We start from the raw sequence: 22,974 nt of genomic DNA, 5'->3' as shown, positions 1-22,974 counted from the left end.
AAATATTATACCCAGCATTTCTCTACGACTTGCGAGTGTAGGCAAATTTATGAGCTTTAGACGACTTGTGTAAGGGGGGAGATTGTAATCTGAATCCCAGTTAAAATTACGCAATGCAAAAAGCAAGAATTGTTTTTGAATTGATTCAATCCTTTCTGAATGAACTTGGTAGCGGGGATTCCAAACAATAGATCCGTATTCTAGTATAGGTCTAACTAAACTGGTAAAAAGAGCTTTTGTAACATAAGGATCTTTGAACTCTTTTGACCATCGCCTTACAAATGCAAAAACGCCTTTGGCTTTATTGACTGTAACATTAATATGATGGTTGAAATTGAGCTTGGAATCCATTGTGATACCAAGATCGACAAAATTGGATACCTGCTCCAGATTATAATTTGATATTGAATAAACAGCTGGTTGAACAGCCCTCCGAGAGAAACACATAACTTTACATTTTTGAAGGGTTAGTGGCATATAGTTTGTATTACACCAACTAACCACGTTGTTCAGATCCGCTTGTAACAAAAACCTTTCTTCGATAGAGGACAATGTTTTAAAAAGTTTCACATCATCGGCATACATTAAAATTTTTGAATGTTTTATTATAGAAGAAATATCATTAATGAATATCAGGAATCGGACCAAGGTGGCTTCCCTGAGGAACTCCTGAAGAAACTTTAATGATGTTGGAGGAACAATTATTAACAATAACTATTTGTGTTCTATCAGAGAGGTAAGATGAGATCCATTAAAGAAGACTGGGCTGATAGCCGATTAGGTCGAGTTTACGGATGAGTAACGAGTGACAGACTTTGTCAAAAGCTTTACTGAAATCGGTGTATATTACGTCGGTATGAGCATTTTCTCTAAAACCGTTTGAGACATGAGTTGTAAACTCCAATAAATTAGTCATAGTAGATTTTCCTTTAGAAAATCCGTGTTGAGATTGTGTAATTGAAGAAGATATAGAATATGTCAGCTGGTTAACAATAATTGCTTCGAATAATTTGGGGATAGCGGAGAGTTTCGCTATGCCTCGATAGTTTTCTATAGAGGACCTGCTGCCGTTTTTGTGAAGTGGTATTATGAAAGACTCCTTCCAGGCTGACGGAAAAACGCCATGTTTAAGTCAGCGCAGTATTTAAGAAAACAGGTCGGAAAAATTAAAAATTAAGATTAAAATACTTTTTTCGCAAAATCTATAAAGGACCGTTTTATTTTTCAAAAAAAACCTGTGCGACAGTTATTATTTTACACCCCGTAGATAATATGAAAGAAAACATTCAGAAAACATTGCTATCACGAGCGAGGGCAGACTAGAGACTTCTAGTGGGACTGCTTAGGGTGCGAACAGAGTGGCCGCTTGTTGCCGAGCCGAGCCGACTGACGCTTATTGCGAGAACTTGTTCATGCGAGAAACAAGTTTGAGTGTGCATAGTGGATGCGAGAATCAGCGCTGATATTTTATCTATTATTTGTGTTTTATGTATGTTTGTATGCATTTGGGTTTGTTGTTCATTCGTGTTTGTGAAATTGAAGTGAAAAGATATGGATTCGTCAGATGATGAGTATTTAGCTTAGGCTACTGTTTTAAAGTATTTTATCAATAAAAAATCATTTGGAAAACATCCAATAAATGATAAACGAAGTGAATTTGGAGAATTTCATCACTTATATAGTGATTTAAAATAAATAAATAAAAAAATAAATAAAAAAGATTTTTTAATAACAATAATTTATTTATTAGGTTTTTCTTATGTATTTTATATTAATCGAAAATTTTTTTTTATAATTTTTATTTTATTTTTATTATGTTTTTTAATTTTTTATATGTATATTTTATTTACTTCTTTTATTACATTTTTTTTTTAATTTTGTTTATTTTTTTTTTTAATTTTTTTACTATTGTTATAATTTTATTTAATTTTTATTATTTATTTGAATTTTTATTTTTTTGTTTAATTTTTATTTTATTTTTTAATTTTTATTTTATTTTTAAATTTTATTATTTTTTTAATTTTTTGATTGCATGTTTTATTAACTTTTTCTTAAATTTTTGTTTTTAATTTTTTTTTATGTTTTCCAAACAAGTTGAAATCATAACAACATAACATAAACAATGTTTTCGGCGCTGAAATACGCTTTGGAACTGTTTTCTCGCATTCAATCAGCTTTGCGCTCTGACCAGCTCGGCGCCCACTATGACCTGTTCGCGCTTATTTGTACTAATTTGTATAGTACCAGTTTTCTCGCATTGGTTCTCGCAATAAGCGTCAGTCGGCTCGGCTCGGCAACAAGCGGCCACTCTGTTCGCGCCCTTAGGGGGCACTGCTTACCGTAGCAATTCGCGATTTTTAGGAATTATCTGTAAAACTTCTGCAAGGCTCGTAATTTTTCCGCGATCATAAAGGAAAACTTCCTTCAGATTGAAACTATAGGAACTATAGGGAGTAGCCGAAAATTGAACCGCGTTCAGATTTGCTTGCTGGGATATACAAGCCTAGTAGCTCATTTTCAGCTCAACAATATTTATTTAAAAGTATTAACAAGTTTGCATGCGTTTGTTAATTGTTAACACATTCATTACTTTTAAATGTTATTTTTCATCGCTTAGATTACGTATATTTTATTCTATTAAACATTAACATGCAAACTGAACATTAAAAACTAATTTATTCCCATTAGCCTCTGGATATTTGAAAAAAAAACTTGTGGAATATGTAAAACAACGAATTTCCGAAAATGTGGTATACATACTGTTACTCACAAAATTAAGTGTAGGTTTTTTTTTGTTAAAGTACGCAATGTTTTACATGCTCAATGTTTTTTTTTGTAATATTGTATTAAAATGTGGCTAATATATTAGCAAACCGCATTTAAATCCAAGTATGAAACTGTGTGCGAAAATTAAGGAAAATCTGCAAAGTTTCAGCAAAATTGCAGACTTTTTAATAAGAGTTTCTAAAAAAAAGTCAGATATGCAGTTTTATAGCCCATTAAATCTTAATACAATAATGTGTGTTGATTTTTGAGAATTTTTTTTTGCTGACTGTCCTACACATTGTTTTCTTTAAAAAAAAATCTGAAAATACTTTATATGTAAAAATGCGTAGGACAGTCAGCAAAAGAATTCTCAGAAATCAACCCAAATTTTTATACATTTGAAATTTGCACATTATTGTACTAAAATTTAATGGGATGTAGAACTGGATACCTGTATTTTTCTTTAATTCTTATTAAAAAGTTTGCGATTTTGCTGAAACTTTGCCGATTTTTCTGAATTTTCGTACACAGTTTAATTTAATTTCAAATGGGGTTTGCTAAAATATAAGCTATGTTTTAGCACAAAATTAACAAACAAAAAATTAGCATATAAAGTATTGCGTATATTAACAAGTAATTTTTAGCAAAAAAAAAAACCGACTTCAACTCCCATAAAAAAAATATATATATATATATCTCATGATCCACTGATCGGATCTCAACCAGATTAGTATGGGACCACCTCNAAAAAAAAAAAAAAAAAAAAATATTCCGACGAACTGATAACCTCCTCCTTTTTTGGAAGTCGGTTAAAAAAACGTACGCTAAACTTGGTGAGTAACGGTATGTATTATGACACATTTTCGGAAATTAGTTTTTTACATATTTCACTTGCTTTTTTTTTAAATACTCAGCCGTTGTCACCAAAATTGAAAACTTTTAAGCTAAAGATACCCTGAAAGAAGCACCTGGCCCCAAATTTTCGTTTGCAAAGAGTAAACAATACGTAAGGAAAAACGCGCGTAAATTTTATCAGAGAGTTAGGTGACTTACGGAAGGTTTCAAGGCCGGGGCGTACTCCTGTAAGAACAACCATGGCGATGTCCAGAACGTACTTAAATTATGGAACACTTTTCCATCCTATTGAATGACAGCAGATTGAGAGTAGTCGAGAAGACGAACCCGAACCCCAGTCCATGACGATTGAGTCGATGTCCGACCCCGCCATACGCGCCATACAATGTCTTATCGAGCATATTGTGTAAAAAACTGAAGCCCACCATCAACAAACTGATTGAACTTTATCAGTGTAGTTTTAGACCTGGCAAATCCACCATAGATCGGGTATTCACAATACGCCAAATCTTGGAAAAGACCCGCGAGAATAGGATCGACACACACCATATATGCATGTGTTTGTAGATTTCAAAGCCGCTTTCGACAGCATGTCTGAATTTGGTATTCCCGCGAAACTAATGCGTCTGTGTAAAATGACGTTGTGCAATACCGCCAGCTCCGACAAAATTTGGAAGAACCTCAGCGGCTCCGCTGGCTAGGTCATGTCGTTGGAATGGACAAAAACGCTCCAGCTATGAGAGTATTCAACGCGGGTCGCGATGCTGGTAACATAACAGAAGGAATGGGATTGACTTGGCATCTCGAATTGGCGTCAGTTGGCACAGAAGAAAAACAACTGGTGTGCTGTTTTGGACTCGGCCAAAATCGCTAGGCGGTTACAGCGCCAATATAGAAGAAGAAATCACTTGCTAGAGCTGGTCATGGCGATATCAAGAAAACCCTTGTCAAAAAATTTGATTAGTTACTTTAGGTAGGATTTTCTAGGATACAGCCAGTGCAGGCACTGCTAAAAGTATCTCATTTAAAGAAAATTGTCCCAACACCAAAAGTGACTATCTCAAAAGAAAACTATTATTCTGGAGCCAGTCCATACTCTAAGCAGATAAACTTATTTAAGGACATCGTATCCTGTGCCCGTCAACGTTACCGTTTTAAGGCTGTCGCGTAACTGATACTGTCCTGGCGCCGTCAACGTAAACGTACTAGCGAACTACTACCTATCACGTGAACTGGTTAGCCAATTCAAGATATTGCGAGGTTGTGCCTGTCCAGTTACTACGAGAGATAATTTTTGTGTGCTAGGGCATGTCCGATTTCTATTTGGTGAGAATATTGTTAAGAAAATCTATTAAGTACCGGATTAGATTATCTGTAGAAGGGATTTCCATGCCAGAATCTATTTTGACGCTGTCGATAAATCTCAGATACGGAAATCAATCAAGGCTTTGTCTAGAAGATTTCCGGCCCGGTATAATTACCAAATGCTTTTGTATACATACATAAATGGTACTGACACTACATATTAATACTTATTTTATTGCTTTTCCATTCCATAGGTGCAGCTATGGCGCCGCAAATATGACGTTCTCCCACCACCAATTACGCCGGACAATCCCTATTATAGCTGCATACGCAATAACCCCAATTTCAAAAATATACCGGAGGCGGAATTCCCAGACACTGAGTCGCTCAAAGTGCTAATGCAACGCGTCATACCATACTTTGAGAATGTCATATTCAAACAAGTATTGGCTGGCAAGCGAGTTCTTATCGTTGCACATGGCACAGTGGCGCGTGCCTTAATCAAGCACATCGATAGTAAGTGATAAACGTTTATTAATACATATGTACATATCGCACACCTAGATCTAAAATGACGCTAACTTAAAATTCAGATAGGGAAATATAACTGCTTGTGGATCCTACATATTCAACTCAGTTAATACAAGAACAGATATAAAATTAGATTTTTACTTAATGTGTAATTGGTTACAACTTACAAGTCCTATGAATTTATTTATGCAAAAAAACACTCTACTTTTTTTTAGTTGATCGCATACATACATACATAATTGAGAAAAAAATAACCACCGCCAATGGATGCCTACACTGAGGGAAAAACATATTAAAATCAATCAGAAACGTAGTTGATCTTACTATAAACGTCAACCAAAGTGCTGTATGGTCGTTAATATTCAATTCATTTCGCGCATAATAAAATGAAGCATTTGTTCGCGTGTGTGCATATGTGCGGTACACATTGGCGATCGAAATCGAAAATTTTGCTCAAATTTTCCCTGTTTGACCGTGTGACCGCTCGATTCGTCAGTCAATAGTCAACCTCAAAAAATTTTTGTGACTTTTTAAAAAAAAAATCAACTCTAAGAATTTTAATTAACTAATAGTATAATAAAAAATGTGATATAAAATAATCAAGACAAAAGATGGCCGTTTTTACCAGTGTTGTAATTGAAAATTCCCAAAATCCGAGCAAGTTTCATTTCAATACGATGTTGTTGTGCACTTCACAGATAGTTTTTAATAATTAAACCGAAAATAAAAATGTTTAAATTTTATGATCTGCCACAGTTAGATGATTTTTCAACTAATATTGAATTATTTGCAAAGATATATATCAAAAGTGTAAGCATTTGGTTTATCTCAATGAGGCTGCATCATCAACTTGAAGTTTGTTACTACATAGGTAGAAATAAATTAGTTTCTCTGAGGTAATTGGTTGAGCTATGCCGTACTGGGTATGTACACTTACAAATATGTACGCACTCAGATGTGGACATTCAAATACATACGTGCGTGCTAAATTTTGCTATGAAAATATTATTTATAAATACGAACATTTTTAAACGATAACCAAATATAAAGTAATAATTTTTACTATGGATTATTTCTCTCAGTGTATTTCCAAAACCCTGAAAAATATAAAAATTGGAACTATGGCATTTTAATATGGAACTTTTCAAATAATTTTAAGCTCTTTTTAAAAGAGTAACTCATTCTAAAAATTGTGCCTTCAACCCTTATTTGACTGAGGATAGTATTTACCTACAAAATGTTAAATCAATAATTAGTACACAAAATACTCTCCCTACATTCGGCGTAGTGTGACCAGATGATCACAAAAAATTACCCAAATTGACTTTAAAGTAAGGTTAGACAAATTTAGAGGCACGCCGCACAATTTAACCTCTACAAATTGAAGCGAACGGTACTCATTAAATTATTTTTAAATTGTTTCTCTCAAAACTTCCCAGTCGGCTTTAAGAGACCTTTTCTGATCTCTTAAAGCGATAGGCCTTCCGCACTCGACGCATTACCTATTTAACTTTGGCCCATACACACCGCGACACGCGCTTCAGCTTTTGCTGAAGGTTAAATAAAAGCTCTGTGTACATTTTTAATGCATAATTTCAAAAATGCCAAATTTTGCGGTACTTTTGAAGATCGGGTGCGATATTTAACTAACTTTTTTCTGGGTATAGGTAAAAAGCGATAAGGATAAGAAGAAAGTTCACAGCAAAATTTTTTAACGTTTCTATAAAATCGAAGCTGGACCTAAAATTCTGAGACTATGGCAAAAATATAATTGCTTAACCTAGCCACAAAAAGGTTAACTTGGCCATACTGATTCGGCGTCTTTAACTATTTTCATACTTCTTATAGTTTTTAAGAGTTGCCGCATTGCATTATTTAATACATTTCTTATCATTACCTTTTGCAGAAGTATCTGATGAAAACATCTCCACAGTGAATGTCCCAAATAGTATACCTTGCGTTTTCGAATTCAATATGGAAACCAGTGAAAAAGTTGGTAATACAACATTCTTAGCAGATGAAAATTATTTGAACGAGCAAATACAAAAGACAGCATCAATTGGGCGATCAAATAAATAAAAAACTATTCAGCGAGTACAAAATTACTTCTCAGACATAAAGAAATAAAATATATTAATAAAAACAAAATTGCAGAAAGAGACTTTTAAGTTAATGATAAATTACATTATAATATTATCGTAACTGTTTTTATGTGTTTACCTATATATTTGTATGTATGTATAATGTAAATAATAGTATTTAGTATATACCTAATGTGTAAATTATAGTGATTGTGAATGCACAATAAAACTAACGATCTTTTATATACAAAAAGAATATTGAATACAGACAGCCTTAAGATTTTATTTTTCATCAAGGGAAAAGAAACAAGTAAGAGCAGCGCTGTCTTCGGCTATGCCGAAGGCTTCATACCTTTCATGAACATCTGCAAATTTTACTTTGACAGATTACTGCTTTTGAATACATCTGCATACATCGATAGAGGAGTTACATACTTATATAAAAAATCGCATCTAAACAATCAGAGGTATGGAAGATATACTTTATATGGCACCAATCTAAGTGATTTTCACTGCTATGTGATCGGTATGTAAACCGGTAACACAATTTATTGGGTTTAGTTTCCTACATAAAGGAGATATATGGCAAAAACTGGTATCTGAACAATCAGTGCTATAGGAGATAAAGCTTATACAGCATAGATTTTGACGATTTTCTCAGTAGACTTTGTATTATTATTTATAAAATATCTTACGAAATTTATCGGTTTTAGCTATTCAAATAAAGGAGTTTTACCGTAAAATCCCATATCTGAACAATCAGATGTATGGAAGATATATGTTGTAGTCATCCGATCCTTGTTATTTTCACTGTAAGTATTCTGTAAATAATGAGTGAAAGTGGTGCGAAATTTCATGTTCCTAGCTGCATAAATGGAGGAGTTATGATAAAAGACCTCATATCTGAACAATCAGATGTATGGAAGATATATGTTGTAGTCATCCGATCCTTGTTATTTTCACTGTAAGTATTCTGTTAATAATGAGTGAAAATGGTGCGAAATTTCATGTTCCTAGCTGCATAAATGGAGGAGTTATGATAAAAGACCTCATATCTGAACAATCAGTTGTATGGGGGCTGCAGGTTATAGTGACCCGATCTTTGTTATTTTCGCTGTAAGTCTTCTGTTGATAATGAGTGAAAACAGCGCGAAATTTCATGGTCCTAGCTACATAAATGGATGAATTATAACGAAAAATCTCATATCTGAACAATCAGTTGTATGGGAGCTATAGGTTATAGTTACCCGATCTTTTTAATTTTCGCTGTAAGTTTTCTGTAGATAATTATTGAAAACAGTGCGGAATTTCATGTTCCTAGCTATATAAATGGAGGAGTTATAACGAAAAATTTTATATCTGAACAATCAGTTGTATGGGAGCTATAGGTTATAGTGACCCGATCTTTGTAATTTTCACTGTAAGTATTCTGTTGATAATGGGTGCAAGTATTGCAAAATTTCATGTTCGTAGCTGCATAAATGGAGAAGTTATAATGAAAAATCTCATATCTGAACAATCAGTTGTATGGGAGCTATATGTTATAGTGGTCCGATTCTTCCGGTTCCGACAAATGATTAATACATTATAAAAATACACCCACCTACCAAATTTGATCCGGATATCTCGAAAACTGAGAGACTAGATTGCATACAAACAGACAGACAGACGGACAGACGGACAGACGGACAGACGGACAGACGGACATGGATAAATCAACTCAGCTCGACGTTCTGATCATATAAGTATACATTTTGATGGGTCTATCTCTTTTTGTTCTGGTACTTACAAACATCGGACCAAAGTTATAATACCATTTCATGCTCATGAAAGGTATAAAAAGACATAGATCTTCGTTTGATAGACCTAAGTGGTGTACAAATAGCTCAGCTTATTTGCATTAGAGGCCTTTATTTGTATTAGCTCATGAATTATCCCAATACAAATCTCGTGTTATAGAACAGAACCAAGGGTTCACCGGGCTCCTATCGCCGTATTTGTATGCTAGTTACTATGGAGAAGAATCTGGACTGAATCGTCCTCAATCGCTTACTCTGCATTATCGAAAGTGAAAACGGGCTATTGCAATTTAGTTTTCGCAAGAAGAGGTCTACGATAGCGACAATAAAGAAAGGCGGAAACAAAAAATACTGCACTATAGTGACTCTATACGTCAAAAACGCTTTTAACTCTGGAAACAGACATTCAAAGCCCTTACGAGGTTAGTGGTTCCCTCGTATCTCTTTAATACCATTCGGAGATACCTCAGTGGTAAGCGACAAGAAGAAGAGCAAAAAAGCTATGCGGTAACAGCAGAGTGCCGCAAGGCTCAGTATTTGGTCCAACATTGTGAACATTAGGTTTGTATAGTAACTTCTCCAGTAAAACATTGCAGCGAGAGCGTAAAAGCAAAATAGAGCGTAAAATTGAGAAGAAGAGAAAACTAGCAGAAAAAGTTACTGAACGCAAAACTAGTAAAAACTTGCAAGTGAATATTTGTTGCACCCTTTTGATATTCTGCCGTAAACATATTACTATTTATAAATCAGTTTTAAACTCTTTGCTTTTTACACAAGCACTTACACAGTCTAGTACATCATTAATATTTTGATTTCCACTCATTTTACTTTTGTTTGTGATAAACCAATTCAACAAATGGCGGCTTTTGACATTTATTCTTCTTCTTCTTCTGCTAGCTAATTTCTGCTAGTAAAAATTTCCCTACCAAGAAGTTGCAGCTCTCCCGTGTTGTTACGCTCTCAATTCAGAGCTCTCTTTCAAATTTTTTGGGTTATCATACACGTTTCCAGTAAAAATTTTTAGGTTCCAGTACAAATTAGTACTGACTATTGGTTACTATACAAACCTATTATGTACGGCGCCGTACTCCGCTTTCAGTGTCCCACTGATGTTAACATTACTGGATTTTTGGACAACATAGTGGACTACGTAAACAGAAAGTCGAGAATAAAGGTAACGTTGCAATCACCACCGTAATGGACTGGCTAAAAAAGATGAGACTTTCTCTAGCAGAGGACAAAACAGAAGCGATTTTGTTAAGCAGCCACAAGAAGGTAGAAATAGCTCCTTTCACTGTGGATAGGCACCACCAAAATGTACACTGCCTCCTCCAAGGAGGAGCAGACAGAGTGTACTTACAAGGTTGATTACCTTCACTCTTCTATACGTAGCATCAGTGTGGAATTAATCGTTGAAAGTCAAGGTGCACCGAAAACACTGCAGTGCCCTGCAGAAACTGTGTGCACTCAGAGTTGCCTCTGCGTACAAGAGGACATCAGCGGTTGCTGGTATGATACCAGTTTCCATTCAAGCTGAAGAATTCACACGTATCGCAATGTGAAGGACAAGCCGCAAAGAAACAGAATCAGAAGCCGCAGAATCTGCGTGTTATGTAGTCTTCAACTGCTCGCGCTCCAACGCCGTTAGAACGCAACTAGCGGATTCGAAAAACACAAGGTCACTTCCGCATAAGCTCGTGGGCATCATGCTCATCTCCGAGAGTGCATGGACTTCGAAAGATAAACAAGCTGCAACGTGGAGACGACAACAAACGCCATAAAGTTTTACTAACTGAACATGTCGCGTACATAATACGTATACATGTGACCTCGACATAAGGGAAGGGGGTGGGGGTTAGCTGACCCGGCAGGAAAGGTGTATATGGGTACAATATAAATACCCAGGGGTCAAGTGGGTGCAACTTTTATCTCACTGCACCAAGACTAACTAATACTCTAACAGACGTTACGACTATATATTTAAATTATCTTACATGCTTCAGTTATCATGCCAACAATAAATTTATAAAAAAATCACCAATATTTTTTGGTCAGTTTCAAATCGATCCAATAGCGCGCTTCAAGGTCATTAAGCATCCTGTATTGCTTACTTTAGAAAATTGAAAGTTGGTATAGGTATTACAAATATCAAAAGAAAAAAATTAAACAGTTTCCCCGTTTTCTACGATGAACTTTTTCCCCCCCCATACAAAAATTGTACCACTCTGATGTAGATGCATAAACTAAACGCAAAACGAATGGTTGGAACGAATAAAAAATAATAATTTTTTTATTTGAATTTAATATGAAAAGAAAAAATATTTTTCACGTAATTGAAATATTTGCATACATACATATATACTGTACTCGATGGTACAATTGTCACAAACGAAAAGTAAACGTTTCTTGTCCGGGAAAAAGACGATGGATCATTCAATTTCTTTCTGGCTAACTACAAAACCAAAAATGATAACTATGATGATCGATGAGGAAATTGGGAAATCGTTTTGTACTGTTTATTTTCGTATCCTAGTAAAAACATATATGCCTAATTTAAAAAAAAATGGACTTCCGGTCAGTTTAACATACTTCCGGTTAAAACCGGCAGTCCACCAAAAGATAGACCATCTCCGATTTGGTAAGTAATATTTTTACGTTATTCAATAAAAAACATTTCCCCCATTTTAGAAGGGGTGTTCTAGGACATCTTTTATGATATTTTGGCGGTTAAAAGTAAGTCTACTAAGTGTGGTCTGCGTCTTAATGTTCTTACACTAATGGAAGGACCTACAGTTATACGACGCTTCCAAACGGCGAATGGATTTTATGAGAAGCTTTTTCATGGCAGAAATATACTCAGTGGTTTTCCCTAACGGCCGCACCTACTTGTCACTTTAATAGAAAACATATGAACATCGAACCGAAAGTATCGATATGGTACTCATTTAAAATATCGCTGTAAAAATATCGGGTACCCATTAATATTGGAATAAAAAGACTCGATATTCCAAATATCGATACCAAAATCAAAAAAATGAATTCTGAATATTGGTCTCGTTTTAAAATTGTTTTAAAACCAATATTAATAAAACAAGGTTCAATGGAGAATTTAGGATGGTAACTTTTGATAACGTCACGTAAGATACTTCGATTTACACATTAAGAATTTGGAAAATTAACCTTAAATATTTCAAATATTACAAAAAAATGTATGCAAATATTCTCGTCCAATTCGCAGAGTTTTGTAATTTTGTAACCCAGTTCTGTTTTGGTAACGTCACGCCAGTGCATATGTTCAGTTATGTCTTTAAATCTTTACTGTCAATTGTTGTAATTTTTGTAACTGAATAAAGAGCCACTTTATTATTATGTAAATATAGAAAGCTCTGTTTAATATTTTTTCGTAGATATATCACGTCAGCTAGATTATATATGGGCATTTATACTGGGTACTTAACCCTAAGAACATCAAAACGAATTCAACAATTTTTAATAGAATATATTATTAATCACATTAACTTTGTAATGTACACTTAGGGCCGGTTATTAGAGCCGGAAATCTATCGATAATATCGATGGTTTTTGACTATCGAAAACATCGATGGTTTGTAAGCACTATCGATAGTTTTCACTTATACATATATTATTCAGTAAGAGTAAAAGCCGTCGGTACCTGCTTCATTTTGTGAGTCGGAAGGAACATTTAGCAAAGCAGGGCAAATAAGTTTAGAGCGCAGCTGCTGCTTGAAGCCAAAAATCGTTAATAAACTTTTTTCCCTTAACAAAAATATTGAAGCATTTTAGCAATTCCGATCTCATTCCCCATCAAAGTTTTTAGGTCTAATTTTTGCAATTTTTTAATCAAAACTATCGATAGCACTTTCGATAGTGCCAACATGTTCGATAGTATCGATACTATCGAAGGCTGCGACTATCGAAACTATCAATGGCCACGACCATACTCCAAAAAAAATTAACTCTGAATATTCACCACAACCATCGATAGTTTTCCAGCTCTACCGGTTATTCAATGTCTGGCCACCACTACCTTCCAGTAAAACATCTTTTTCGACGTTTTCCACATCATGCATATAACATGTGATCGATAAAGCAGTCGTTGAATTTAACCGGAGCTTCTACCTTCGATTAGTGTTAACCAGACATTGAACAACCGGCCCTTAAGATTCGTTACGATACAAGAGTTCTGGTACTCGATCCCAAAAAATATCGTTTAAAACTATCGAGTAAAAAGTGTCGGTATCGAATGGCAAAAGTATCGATATGGTATCGTATCGTATCGAAATTCGTGTCCCCAAGCAAACAAAATTTAGTTGAAAAAGGGCTCAACATGACAGCATTTGCAGGGCAATGACATTTGGAAAAAAAACGATAATTATTTGAATACTTAAAGAATTTCCTAAATTGGATCACTTATTGCCAGATTTCGTAAATCAAAAAATTAGGTTTATGCCGCCAAAAACAAATTCTAGACCATAGTTCACGGGCTTTAGGCCTTACGATTTTCTGGATGCCGCCTACCACACTATGTAGAATAACATAGAGTAGTGGTTCCCAACCTTTTCTAACTGGCGACCCACCTTTCTTTATCAAGATATATATCCACGGTCTATCGGTCCGGTAAAAAACCTAAATTTATATCGCATCCCTTTCTTATGTGTATATAATTTACCATCAAATATTGCCAATAAATACACAACAAACAGGCCCTTAAACATGAATTTCAAACCGCAGGGCAGAAAAAGTTTCCTTTTAGCATTCCAGTATAAACTTTGGTGACCATCGGATAAGATTTACTGGCCGCGCACAGCCGGTGAAGGATGAAAGCACGTGAAATATAACGAGGGCTTATATTCAATACCCTCTATCTGCAATTTTGATGAAAATGAGTTTTTGATGGTATCGTGAGCTCCGATTAATCTTTCAGCCATGACAATAATGTCAAACTTAAAATATAGCTTTAATGGTATTATATTCTTATTTTGAAAATTCCATTATCTGCTATAACATTTTTTTATAAGAGCAAAATCCTGTATCTACATAATTTTGAGGGAAAATTGTTTTTATTAACATTTTTTGTGGCAGGTAAGTTACATGTGCCTATGTATGTATGTATGTATGTATATGTTACCGGTAAAATCCGATCTTAGGTCAAAATAGTTTTGCCCAGGCATGTCTAAAGTATTACGCTGTAAAAATGGTGAGAGGTTGTACAATGTTGTTAAGTCTTTCCTTTTCAACCCGGAAGTTCGCTGTTCGGGTCAAAAACTGTTCCTCTCTTTAATGGTGTCCCACAAGGATCACCACTTTCGGTTATTTTATTCAATATAGCCTTTGGGAAAGTTAGCTCCATTATATTTTTTGTAAAACTAAAGACTTGCCGCAATTGCTCCAAATCTTCAGGAGCTAAGATTTCGGTTTTTTCACATATGCAGAAACCAGAAATATATACATCCAACCCTCTCCGTGTATGACACCCCTATACACTACACTGACACATTGAAAATATTGGGAGTAATTTTTGACAATAAACTTACTTTTAACAGCACTGTCATAATGTAAGATTAAGCTTACTTGCTAGACTAAATATTATACAGCCCAATTCTGAATACACCCAGGGAGTTTGTTCTCCGGCAATTTGTTTCTCCCGAGAAGGAAATCCTCCAATAATTAACTCCCACGAAGTAGCATTTTGCCCGAAAATTTGAAAGGAGAAAATTTAAACTTCGCAAGAGCTGTTTCATACTTTTTTGACAGCTCAGCTCCGCCATTTAATATAAAAAATCCGCAGGGAATTTTTATTCAAGATAGGAGCAAAGGGAAAAGAGAGAAAACTCCCAGGGAGTTCCTGTTCAGAATCGGTCTGATAAAGTTTTTATCATTCAAGTATTCTTTAGTTCATATAACTACACTGGTAAATGTAATTAGGGCTTTTCTATTAGGAAAAATTGACTTTGGACTCGTAATTTACGGACACTGCCCAAGAAGCATCTTAAATTGATAGAAACTCCTTACCATGCAGCAGTCAGAAGAACCGTAACCATGAGGTAAAGAACAACACAAAGATACTCATCCCAAAGATTGTGCAAAAATGAGACTTTATTATCTCACGTCGAATCCTGCTTTCAACAAAAAAAAACCGATGAAGCAAGCAATCAGCTTTATTTCGTATATTAAGCTACATCAAAGATTTGGACATCATATCTACTCCGATGCCTACTAAAGTCAAAACTCTACCGTAATGGAATTTGCCCAGTTCTATACTCATAAATGACCTGGGAGCTTANGATTTCCAGTTTTTTTCTAAAAAAATTTCTCTTCAATTGTATAAATAACCTTTAAATAAAAGAACCGGATTACAGAAAACTGTGCAAGCGAGTGACTGTTTTCGTTCAAGCTGAATGCAAAGCAANTGGAATTTGCCCAGTTCTATACTCATAAATGACCTGGGAGCTTATTTTCACAGACGGTTCCAGATATGATACCGGCTGTTCTTTTACGGTAACAAAAGGGTTTACAATTGTCGTCGGTGCTTTTCAATCGTACTGCTCGGCATTTACAATTGCTAGAAGCTGTACCTTTCGCCTCTAAAAACGAAGAAAGTTTCCTCATATGCACGAACTATAAATCAGCCATCGAAGCCCTCTTTAACAGTGCTAATGATTCTCATATAATTTCGAAATCACGTGAAATACTCTTTCGACACAAAAACACCATTAAAATTATGTGGTTACCTAGGCACGTCGGAATAGAAGGGAACGAGTTTGCAAACCAATGATTTATGTGTTAAAAACTTAATTTAACATAACATTTACATCTTAAGAACTGACATTTTCATTATTCTGCAAAACCCGCTATCAGCACATTTTTTTATATAAATAGTTACAATTCGAATTGCAATAACCTCTATCTGATCTTTAATCTAAAATAAAATGAGTTAAAGGTAAAATCCTAGTTTTAATATATAGCGTGAATTTTTAAGACATGCGTAGTAGGGCGGGTCGAAAATCTAATTTTTCTTAAATCCCTTGGTAATAGTGAAAATATATTGTATCATGAAGTCAACAACAAGCCTGCGAAATATTAGTCTTTCATTTTAATTGTAAGAGCCCGCGCATCGACCGCCAAGTGACCCACAGCACACTAATCGAATAAGACCAATTCTTGTTAAAAATGCTGGGTTTAGCCAAAAATTTTGGTGCATATTATTAGATAATGAATCCTTTAACGCAAAAGATAAAGTCAAGTATCATTTCGCGCAGCCCTTTATCTTATCGTTAATCTCAAACTCATCTATTTTCAAGAAAATTTTAATTGTTCTCTTGATAATTGCACTGGCCTATAGTCAAAAGATGTAAAGAACAATATTAATATTGCTGGCGTGCATTTAGATNTTTTCACTTGGTTGCTGAAGTAATGAAGAATTGAAAATTCATAAGGGAAAATCATAGTTTTCTTATTTTTTATTTTAATATCTTAAAAACGTGTAGACTTATTGAAAAATGATAAATGAACGTGAGGTTCTAAATTTAATAGCCCTTAATTTGATATATCGTCATGTTTATAACAATAACGCATTCCATAGATATTACAAGCCAAAGTTTCATTTTCAAAATTCATACACTTTGATTCAATTGCGCGGGCTAAAGATAAGTTTTAAATTAATTTTTCGTGGCCAATAACAATTGGCTGAGACCTAAGACATCATAATATTACTATTACAATGCGGTCAAATGACTTTTATTTTCCCCCATACAAAATCGACCCAGCCTAATGCGTAGGTACTTAAAACTATTAACACTTTTTAAAATAGCTGTCAAAACAGTTGTTTTGCTCTCCTGAAAAATTGAGTTTTTGCAGATAGAGGGTATTGAATATAAGCCCTCGATAAGAAAAATAGGTTACATTATTCCCAATCGAATTGCCTGATTTCCATTGAAATTTTGTATCTAGAAAGCTATCAAAGTCCAAAATCAGTTGAAAATTCAGAAATCTGCAGAAATAAAATTGCAAACAAATTTATTCAGTTTGGATGTGAATACACCGTGCGGAACAATCAATATACTCACGAAGCCATAAACGTTTTTAGTTTTTTCTCTCTGACGTCAGGATATTTTTAAAAAGACTTTCAAACATATCAACAAAAAAAAATATTTAAAAAACTTAAATTCAACGTGGAATAATAATATAGGTACCAAATAAAAGAGAGAATCCTATATGATTTAAAAATGTAAGCCTTTTGGTTCACAAGGACGAGTAGGTATTAAAAATGTCTTTTTAATTTATTTTATTTTTTAAGCTATTAGCTGTGTGTCTTAGATATTTAGTTCTTAACATACATTTTTTTCAAAAGTACTTATTGTCAATTTTCAAGTATATTCAAGAATAACATTTTAAAAGAACTTTTTCTGTACCTATGGGTCCTTATGCACCACCTTTTTTATTCCTACAGAATATTCTCTTTAATATGATTCCACATGGCACTGAGTTTTTTAATAATTTTTTACATTAATCATACCTTTAAAATTTCAAAATCTTTTTTAGAAAATCGTGTCATCAGAGAAAACCTAAAAACTATTTCACTATTTTTGGCCAGTAGTTTCGCGAATATATAATTTTTTTTTATGTAAAACTGACCTTCACACGGTGTTATGGTTAAGAAAATTGTTATCATAATCTATGTATCAATATGTAAAGTTGCTGTTTTTAAGTAAGAATGCAATATTAATGAAATTTTTTAGACTATTTCAATGGAATCAACGCGTCAATGTCAGGATTGAATGAAAGTGTTTTAATCTTATGTTTTTCTTATCGTTGTTGATTCAATTGTTTCTGATAGTTTCAGGTAGTGGTGGCAAACTATCGATAGTGGGCGATATTTTTTTCAAACTATCGACTTTTGACTATATGAATACCCCCATTGCGTTAAATTATAGTTTTTTATAGACCATAAGAACCTACCTTAATATTGAAAGTATGATTTAGAAAACTTAACATATTTACGTATTCTGCTTTCTAAAGCCAATTGTTTTTATTTAATGGTGATTTCGTTTCTGCCAAAAAATGTCGCCTTTTGATTGCCCTTTTCTCTTGTCGGGCTCGATTCTAAATTAAAGGCAAAAGGTGAAAAAATTGTGTGTTCGTTTCTTAAAACTTCACACTCTTATAAGGCAAAAAAGGTGCATTCTCTACCCTGTGAAGCTTTTCAGAGGAGATGGTTGCCTTAAAAATCAGATGGTTGCTTAAATCGACAATATTATGAAATGCGTGAGCTAGACAAGGACAAGAAGGCAAAACCATGCGTTTTTACCGAGTTGAGCTTAACAACAAACACATTTTACACGAGTGAAGGCCAACATTTTTTGGAAGAAACGAAATCACCATAAGAAACATAGCATGTCAACATTTTTATGTTTTAGTTGCGACCTTTTTTCGTTTACTATTAAAGCTGTTTTACTATACATTCGTTCCGATTCTACTGATGACGTTGGGCCAACATAGTTGTTATATATTCCTTTATATAAAAGTTTTGCCGCTTTAAAAAATGCTCATTCATCATTTTTGTGTCTTAAATTTGGAAAAGTCTCAATAATGAAAACACTCGATAGTTTTGAAAAACTATCGATAGTGAAAAATACCAAAACCATCGATAGTTTGCCACCACTAGTTTCCGGATCGATTCGCGACCCACCTGTAACCCTTTCGCGACCCACCGGTTGGGAACTGATGACATATAATCTATGTATATATATAATAGGCGAAGGGATTTTTTGTTCAGGATAAAAGATCTGCACCGTTCGACCGATTTTCAAAAATGAGATGTCAAATTAAAAAAGCGCTTGCCATGTAGATGTGTAAACTGATTTTGATTTTTCGAAAAGAGTTGCCACCTGTTAAGAAATTAAATTCAAATTATTTAATAGTCAATGCCATCAAATCCCCACCGTTCGTTCGATTTTCCAAAATGAGACGTCAAAGTAAAGACCTTGGACTGTAGATGTTCAAAAGATTTTACGATTTGAAAAGAGTTGCCAACTTTTTGTTTTTAGTTATATTCAAATTATTTATAAAAAAAAATCAATTATTAAAAAATGGGTATCAACCGAAATGGTTTCGAAAAGCTTTGTTTCTTAGCTGAAGTATAGGAGGGTTACCAGCTGTTTCAAAAATCATATTAAGTAAGAGATATATGTATCACCATATGGGTGCCAAACGAAAGGGATTTCAGAAAGTCCTTTGGAAATATTTTTTAAGAGAGTTTCCGCCTGCTAGAAATCGCGAATTTTAGTTTACTTGTACACAAGTTACAAGAAATATCAAAATATGGATGTCAAACGAATTAGTGTTAAGAAATCTTTAGTTTGAAATCTAAGAATATTTTTGAGGTATTGGAAGAACCTGTTTAAAAAGTTAAATTCAAAAAAAATTGATAAGTTAAATGAATTATTGAAATATGGGTATCAATCGAAGGCGGTTTGAAATTTTTTTATTACTGAACTATATTTAGCGGGTTTGTTTGAAGATTAAAATTCCACTTAATTCATCAATTAAAATATGTATCGTAGTGTTCGGCAAAGGAGAGTTAACAATGATTAACCTTGAAAGTACTTTTGAAGAGGGCTACCACCGGGTTGAAAGGTCTAACTCAATTAACTAATTCAAAAAGTATACGAAATATAAAGACACCGCAGTCAAACGAAAGAATGCTAAGAAATCTTTAGTTTGAACATTTCGAATGTTTCAAGAGAGTTGCCACATGTTTAAAAAATTAAGTTCAAATTATTCAGTAAGTGTATATATTTAAATACATTTGTGTGAATTTCGTCGCGTGTACTGCTTCTTCATTAACTAAACTAGTTTCCAAAGTTTATAGAATTGTTTTATTTCAATTTGGTTCTTACGTTTTTGACTTAGAAAAATAGTATTTATTTTATTTAGCAATAAAGAAAGAAATAATCTTCTTTCCATTAAAAATGTTGGCATTTCTTTGGCACTTTTATTTTTCTATTTGGGAGTTTCTTGCACGTTTTGATCCGCAATATGGCACCTCATTTCTAAGGACAGTTGGCAGCCTTGATACTGTGTAGCCATTGAGAGGCAGCGCTGTGTTACATCTTTGCCGGGGCTTAAAATTCCTTGTCAATAGCACGTTGTCAGTTCCATCTACATTTATTATCTCGAAGAAGCCAAGTCTTGAACTGGTATTACATTAAGACAGTTGTCCCTTACGCTACTAATGCTGTCCAGCAGTGGGATTCTAGAAATCGCCAGTTAAAATTTGTATCGCAAAAAATCTCTAAGTGCATAAGACTCGCGCATAAAACTATGCATCGCCTCCAGAGAAACATAACATCCATATCTAATGTGACCAACCGTACTTCTTTCGGAAGTACAGTACTTCTTTTTTCGCTCGTGTACTTCGTACTTCGAAGTACAGTCAAATGTACTTCTTTACGATGTTTGGTACTTCTGGAGGGAGATTCTGTCACCAGTTAGCGACAATTTTCGGATCGCTACCGCACTTTTTTACGCATGATATAAATGTTTTTGCGTCAAAAAGAGCGATAGCGTTTCGAAAATTGTCGGTAACTGGTTACAGAATCTCCCCTCAGGTCCTGTTCATCTCCTTTCTTCTGAACATTCGTCACAAGGCCTGGGCGATAAATTCGTTTAAACCATCAAAGTCACCGGGGACCGATGGCATCATATCTGCGCAGCTGCAAAGGGCTCTGAAGGTGTCGTGCAATTGGTTGGATCCATGCATGAGGACCGGGTACATCCCCAAGGCTTGGAGGATAGTCAGTGTTGCGTTCATCCCAAAGGCCGGGATTTTAGGCCTATCTGTCACTGTCTTTCAAGAGCTCAATATGCTTATTGCAAGAAAAGGTCGGTGAATACCGCCCTGCACACTTCGCCTCTTCGATATCAAGGGGGCCTTCAACAATGTCACTCCAGAGGCAATAGTCAAGTATATTCATAATCTGGGGGTTGAAACGAACCTTATAAGCTTATTTCGTGATAGAACTGTCGCGGCGGAGGGGGGGAGTCAATGGGTGCACTCCACAAGGTGGTTTTCTCTTTCCTCTGCCCTGGATTGCGGTTGTAAACGACCTTCTAGAGGAACTGGAAAAGTGGGCTGTCGGGTGATCGCCTATGTAGATGATGTGGAACTTGTGGTTAAGGGACGATTTCTATACACCCTTTTTGATCTAGCTCAAGATTACCTGTACCAGGTAACCAGGTAGGCGATCAACGGCGGCAGAAGCCTAGTAGCGGTGAGACTAGAAATTTCGACTGATCCTTTTGCATCAGCTGCCAAGAGAAAGTTGAAGTGGAATCATCTCCATTCTTTCTTTTAGACTGTCCAACCTTCGCGAGGCTTAGATGAAAACATTTTGGCTCGCACATGTGAACAAGTATTGAGCTCTCAGAGATCAAAATTAGCCGCATCTACGAAATTGCGTAATCAGCTCGCGGCGTTAACTTAACCCAACGTAACCTGTACTTCTTTGAGCTATGAAATAGTTGGTCACATTATCCATATCCATAATGCTTACGATTTTATATTGAGCCCCTCCGGGTTACGCATTAAATAATTGAAAGCCCATGTTATTCATTTCGAAATGTTTAGCGATATAAATTTAGCGTAGGGATTTCTAGAATTCCACGGCAGCAGTGGAATTCTGACAATTGCTATTCTAAATTGACGCCGCCGAAATGCTCTGAATGAAAAGCCGTATGGCCTAAAAGTATACAACAGGGAAAGGTGCAAAAGTGCAAACAGCGAAATCTGTCAGTATGGGGAGCAGTTAACTAGATGTTGCAAGTTGTTAGCCCCGCCCGCTATCCTTCTGAAGATTTTTCGCTATCAAAATTAGCGATAGAGAATTTTTGAGTCCGGCTGCAGTTCTGCTAATTTTAACACACAACTGTAACTAAATACTCTGCAATGAAATCTTTTGACTAATCATCTTTTAACTATTTGTAATGTATGTAAAGTTTGTATACATATGTATATATATGTGTACGCATTTGGGATTTCTACGAACTAACTAGTCGGCTTCAGCGACAGTGTAATACCAGTTAATATTTATATTCATGTATTTGTATGTATATTTATGTACTTGCCGTTTGTTTACCTGTTTTTTTTTCTTTCTTTACAGGGTATTTATTTATAGGTATTAGTTTAATTCTATTCTTTCACCGTAGAGTATGTACTTATATAAAAAACATTGGCTTTATAGGGTAGTTTTGAGATCAGATATGTATACAACTTACTTCCATCTCCTCCTTGTTGAATACCTGAATTCACAAGAAGAGAGAGAGAGAGAGAGAGATTCATTCATAAAACTTTTAATAATAATGCAATGAAAAATAAACAAATCGCGCAGGCAAATATAGACAGCAAACATAGCAACGCTAAATGTCATAAACAAAACGAATGGCCAAGGAGAAGTAAAGTGTCATGACAACGAACTCAACAGATACAACAGCGTCATCGTGAGTGGGTATATGTATCTCCAGATACAAAATAAAGAGACAGTCTCCCGCTTTCTGATTCGCCTCCATACTGAAACAGTCAGTGTGCTCAGTACACTGTGGTCAGTGTGCTCCTGGAA

The 22,974-nt window shown here is 34.8% G+C and overlaps 1 protein-coding gene across 5 annotated transcripts in view; it reads left to right on the top strand.

Moving 5' to 3' along the window:
* LOC108355403 (2,3-bisphosphoglycerate-dependent phosphoglycerate mutase-like) overlaps positions 1–7,540 on the top strand; it is a 60,720-nt gene extending 53,180 nt beyond the window's left edge. For all 5 annotated transcript variants that reach the window (XM_017606585.1, XM_017606579.1, XM_017606573.1 and 2 more), the window contains exons 4-5: positions 5,181–5,442; positions 7,364–7,540. In XM_017606585.1, the coding sequence (XP_017462074.1) occupies positions 5,181–5,442; positions 7,364–7,536 (435 nt within the window). In that variant the 3' untranslated portion in view covers positions 7,537–7,540. The remainder of the gene's footprint in view (positions 1–5,180; positions 5,443–7,363) is intronic.
* The last annotated feature ends 15,434 nt before the right edge of the window (positions 7,541–22,974 follow it).

The sequence above is a fragment of the Rhagoletis zephyria genome, unplaced genomic scaffold (genome assembly GCF_001687245.7).
Source record: "Rhagoletis zephyria isolate East Lansing unplaced genomic scaffold, Rhagoletis_zephyria_1.1 Rzeph_scaffold_00163, whole genome shotgun sequence".
In the NCBI taxonomy this organism is placed as follows: Eukaryota; Metazoa; Arthropoda; class Insecta; order Diptera; family Tephritidae; genus Rhagoletis; species Rhagoletis zephyria.
This window is presented reverse-complemented; position numbering and strand designations above follow the sequence as displayed.